Source organism: Pinus tabuliformis, chromosome 6, assembly GCF_031772625.1.
Source record: "Pinus tabuliformis cultivar Carrire ecotype Pingquan chromosome 6, CPIR1, whole genome shotgun sequence".
Taxonomy (NCBI): domain Eukaryota; kingdom Viridiplantae; phylum Streptophyta; class Pinopsida; order Pinales; family Pinaceae; genus Pinus; species Pinus tabuliformis.
In genome coordinates, this window is record NC_142292.1 from 414,419,818 (window position 1) to 414,425,533 (window position 5,716).

The window sequence follows — 5,716 nt, forward strand, 5'->3', positions numbered from 1 at the left end:
CCTAGAAACTAAAAACAGATGTAAAATTGCCGTGTAAAAGTATAGTAATTTCTAGTCAATCCGGGTTGTTCATTAGGAGGATGATCTCACGGTAGAACTTATGTTTAGTTTAGGGTTTTTTTCCCTAGAAGGAAACCCCTCTCTTCGTATGAGGGCATTGTATTGATGCTGTTTAATATAGATGTGTATTCTCCGAGTGAGAAACAGAGAGGTGAGACTGTGAGAGAAAACAAAGGATATTACAATGGATCTGCTGTAGGTTGTGTCTCTTCATTTTGTTGGATAATAGAAAGGAAGGACTGACTGTACAGGGTGGATGTAGCCCAAACTGGGTGAACCACGTATATCTATGTCTCTCTGGTTTTATGCGTTTTCTGTGTTTATATTTATGCAATATTCTATGAGTTCCATTGCTCTGTAATGTATAATTTTCTAACAGTTATTGTTATCTAGGAAGTATACCAACAGAGAACAGAATTATGGAACTCAAGTTTTGGAACTGAGGTAATTTATTTTCATGGATATGAATTGTTTTGCATATAATTTTTAATAAAATTGGCTTTTAAGCTTATAAAAATGGTTTTAAGTATTTATATAATGTGTTATGTTTTAAATTTGTATTAACTTTTATTAAGAGATAGATTTTAAATTTTATATTTGTAATTGATTTAAAATAAGTTATAAAAATTATGTTCCCCTCGCAGGCTATAGACATTTTAACAAAAAAACTCTAATAATAAATATATATTTATTAGAAAATAGTAATAATAAATATATATTTATGTTACATTATAAATAAGGAGTTGGTGTAACTATTTGATTATATGACTAGTTGATAAACATTAGAATTTTTGAGTTTATTGTTTTTTCTTAATTACTATATTAAAAATAAGTCAAAAATTTTAAGAATAAAAAAATGTTGTTTTTAATAAAAATATTATATGACTTAATTATGAAAAAGTGATTCATTAATTCATTTACTTTTAAATATAAGAAGTTGTCATAAACTATTATAGTTAAGATTATATGATGTGTTAAAAATATTTTTCATTAACTATATTAAAAAATTCTTAAACTATAAGTAACAACATCAAATTAACAACATTAAATCAGTTGATTGTGAAGATTAAATTGCTTAAATACTAAATCACTCTATTAACTCATAATAATTAATATTAAATCAATTCATTAACTCATAATAAATAACTAAACGGTGATCCTGATTCTAAATCATATATAAACGCAAATTTAATTTCTACAATCAATAAATCACTTCATTAACTCATAATAAATAATTAAAAGGTGATCCCGATTCTGCTTCTTTAACATGCTCAGTAACATGCTTCTTTAACATGCTCAGTAACATGTTACTTTCAAGAATTGAGAATGATGGAAATCAACGCGATATTGAAGTGATTTCTATCACTGATCTGAGAGTCGTCTATAGGATCATCATCATTATAAGTGCAATGGATTGTATGCTCTCTACTGTTCGCCTGGAGAACTACTCTTCTTGCAACTCTCAATTAGATTTAGTGCAAAATACAGACAACTCATATTAAGTAAAATACACACAACTCATATCAAAAATCCAATTCTGCCCATTGTTTTGGCATAATAAGCTTTCAAAAATTATTTGTCTCTGCGTAGAAAAGAAATCAATGCAGTTGAGCTTCAAACACAGTGAATTGTGAATTTGATAATCTATTGAAGGTTAAGTTAGCATCATCAAAATATTACTCCATGCAGTTTGTGCTTGATCTGCGTCCTCACTGCCACATTTGGGTTCTTCACAGCCAAGCTCAACATGGCTTCACCATAAAGCGTTCCTGAGTGTGGGATTGAGTGCGCTGAGCTTCAAATCCAACCTCTCATTAATGTTTCTACAACAACAACTTGTCAACAACACATGCTCATGTGTTGTATTGAAAAATTACTTTTAGATTTAAAATTTTCATAAATAAATTTAAAATTTCACTTTTGTAATTGAGTTAATATAAATTTTAAAAATAATATTTTAATATGATTGTACAGATTTTTTAATAAAGTAATGTTAATAATTAATATATATTTATGTTATATTTTTTTTCCACTGGAAAAATCCGTAACATTTCATTAATATGAAAGATTACTTATGTAGATGCTTATCGCATATGCCATTTTCACTGTTTCTCTGTACATTTACAAAAATTGCATGTGTATGCTGATTTGTTTTACCGCTCATGTTTGTGCTATGTAGGCTGTATAGATTTTGATGCCTTATTGGCATCCTTCAGTCTGTTACATAAAAATATTATACAAAAATACTGTCATGTACAAAAAAATGTCTATATAGTGCTGCTGTCATACTGCTGATATAAGTTAAGTCGCATGTAGACACACTGTAGGATATGCCGGGTCTATATATGGACGATGATAAAATTTTTGTTCCTGTTGGTCCAAAATCTCGGATATCTCCCAATATCATTGTTCCATCAGCGCGGCCTCCTTGGAAAATTTGTCAGCATCCTGGTTATGTTCCCTGTAGATGTGTGAAACAGTGATATGGTTAAAAGCCGCTTTCAACTGAAAAAATTCATCAAGAATGACTCTGAGTGTGTGCATGTGACATGTAGAGATATTATTGAACCAATTTATGATAATCTGTGAATCCCCGAAAATGTTGATGCTAGTGCAGTGATGGCTTAATGCAAAGTGTAGCAGGTGTCGCAGGGTTATGAGCTCAGCAAAGTTGTTTGTTCCAGCACCCAATCCCGCTTTAATGATGTAGGAGTGATTTTCAGTTAAGTGCAGGATGAAGCCACCCCCACAGCTTTGAACATTTGCTGCTCCGTCAAAGTATGCCCATGGGATACCCCGATCAATGATGGGAGGAGGATTTGGCCTGCGCAGTTTTGGGGGAGGCGGATCCGGAAGCTCGTTGAAAGCAGAGATAATGCCAGCCTCTATAAGGGGCCAATGAATAGCCTTCTCATCGAAGATCATTTGGTTCTTTCTTTCCAAATTGACCAGTTAACTATAATGGGCAAGTTTGCCGCTTTCGAGCCCTTGTTTCGATTGCCCCATTCTATCCATGCGTTAATAAGATCAGTACCGCTCCATTCCCCTGTGAAATGTATAAACGGTTTTATATTACTCCATACGAGCTGTACAGATTTGCATCGCAGGAATAGGTGTTCTGTAGTTTCACTGTCGGCTTTACACAGAACACATCTCGTCGGACCATGTTGAGCACGGCGCATGAGATGATCTCCCGTGGGGATTCTGTTTCTGAGAGCACACCATGTAAAGAGTTTCGATCGAGGCGAGGCAGTTAGCTTCCAAATATTCTGCCACCATCTGTCTAAGACTTCCGGTTTCCTCTGCTTGATTATCTGAATGTAACCCTCCTTTGGAGTGTATGTCCAGCTTTCAACATGATGCCATACAAGTTCATCTGATCCCTCCATAATTCTGATGTGGGACTCTGTCAGGGCCACACAGTATTCGCGCCAGGCTGTGTGCCATCTCTGCGGGAGGTTTAGTTGGGTGGCAGTCTTCCAAGCCTGATGGAAGATATCGGATTGCTCTTGATCCGCTATCTGTGCAATCACCCTGATGCCTTATGCTGTGAGGAATTCCACCAGCGCTTGTGGAAGCAGATGTCTCCCACCACTACCACTCCAAGGGTCAATGCCTATGCGTGCTCTGTCTCCATTCCTTATTCGCCACACAATGTTGTTTCTGATGAGCGGAAGAGAGTGTAAGAGAGCTTTCCATATTGAAGATATGCCCGTTTTGTTCCATGTAGGGAGCCTGGCCCATTCAATAGTGTTGAGGGGCCAAATGTATTTGTGGTAGGTGATATTTTTCCATAAGCTATGAGAGGTCAGCAGGGCCCAGCCCATTTTGGCTGCGAGGGCACTAGCAAAAGAGGGGAGATCCTTCAAACCCCAGCCACCCCATTTCTTGGGTAGGGCGATTTTGTTCCAGCCTATCCATGCAAATGTGCGCTTTTCTTTATTGCCCACCCATAAGTATCTATTGCAGAGATGCTGAAGCTTAGAAAGGATATTCCGAGGAATCCGTGCGAGTGCCATCCAAAAGACCGGTGTTACTTCCAGAACCGATTTGATCAATGTTAATCTACCTGCTCTGGATAGATATCTATAACACCAACAGGATATCCTTTTTTCCACTTTTGAGACCAGCCAGATCCAATCCGCAATCTTTTGGTTAGTGGGTTTTAACCAGTAACCGAGGTATTTTAACCCTCTATCCAGAGGCTGTGTGGAGTAAGGGAATGCTTGGCTAGCTGTGAAAGATTCATTGACTGAGGTGCCAACCAATGTAATAGTAGACTTTGCCCTATTGACCTCCATCCCAGTGGCATGAGCAAATAGCTTTAGGATCCTGTTGAAAGTAGAGGTATCTTGTATGCTTCCATCAAGTAGGATAAGGACATCATCAACGAATAGCAGATGTGTAAGAAAGCACTCGTCTGATATTTTAAGGCCTCTGATGGTTCCATCCCTTTTAGCTGAGATAATAAGGCGACTTAGAGCTTCCATAACCAGGAGAAAAAGGAGAGGAGATAAAGGGCAACCTTGTCACAACCCTCTCTCAGAGTGGAAGAAATGTGAGGCTGCTCCATTAATAAGAATGCTGTAGGTGGGGGATGTAATGCAAGCCATGATCCAATTGATGAGAGGGAGAGGGAAGCCAAGATGGATAAGAATCATCTTGATAAAGAGCCAACTAACTCAATCAAAAGCCTTGGAGAGGTCGATCTTAAGGAGGATGCATTTGAGATGCTTGGTCCATATGGACTAAATAACTTCCTGGTCAGATCCAATGGCTTCGTGTATCTGTCTGTTTTCCAAGAAAGCAGATTGCTGGGGGGCAATATATTTAGACAGAATGGGCCTGATCCGGTTAGCAATGATTTTTGAGATGATTTTATAGAGGAAATTGCACAGGGAGATAGGTTGGAAGTCATCAAAGGATGTAGGAGAGTCCGATTTGGGGATGAGAGCAATGAATGTGGAATTTATGGCATGATAGAGTTGGCCCGAAGTTCTACTCTCCTCAACCACCTTCAGGATATCTTCACCCATGATGTCAAAGAATGCAATATAGAACTCAATAGTACATCCATCAGGGCCTGGACTCTTTTCCTTCTGAAACCACTTAATAGTGCTTTCTAATTCTTCCATAGTGACAGGATCAGTGAGAGCGCCAATGTCTTCATTGTTTACAAACCTAGGAAAATGAGAGGCCACATTGATGATTTCAGCTAGGTTTGTTCCAGCAGGGTTCTTGAATATTCCTTTGAAATGTGCCGAGCCGAGATGGGAGAGCTTATTAAAGGTGTATGCCAATCCTCCATCCGGGAGGAGGAGATTCCAAATGGTATTTGCCACTCGCCTTCCTTTTGCGAAGTTATGGAAGAATCTTGAGTTCTCGTCCCCAGCTTTTAGCCACAAAGCCCTACTCCGCAGCCTTAGCGATTCCTCCCTGAGCTTGAGAATATTTTTCTTTTGCTTCTCCAAATCTACTAGACGGGTCTTGTTCTCTCCTGTGACGAACCCCAAGTTTCTCTCATCCAGAAGGGATTTAAGTTCATCTTCCACCATAATGAGCTGTTCGTCCTCCCTTGCCTTTTTTGCCTTGGCCCACTCAATCACTATGTGTTTGAGCTCAGTCAGATTTTTGACAAAGCCCCTTGCCATCGAGG

The 5,716-nt window shown here is 38.1% G+C and overlaps 1 protein-coding gene across 1 annotated transcript; it reads right to left on the bottom strand.

The window, feature by feature from the left end:
- Positions 1-2,981: 2,981 nt before the first annotated feature.
- Positions 2,982-3,449, bottom strand: LOC149259063 (uncharacterized). The gene has a single exon (XM_089450883.1). The coding sequence runs from the start codon at positions 3,447-3,449 to the stop codon at positions 2,982-2,984; it is 468 nt and encodes a 155-aa protein (XP_089307009.1).
- Between the last annotated feature and the right edge of the window lie 2,267 nt (positions 3,450-5,716).

Excerpts from the sequence above, each read along its gene's own strand:
- LOC149259063 (XM_089450883.1), bottom strand. The coding sequence starts at position 3,449 with ATGGAGGGATCAGATGAACTTGTATGGCATCATGTTGAAAGCTGGACA.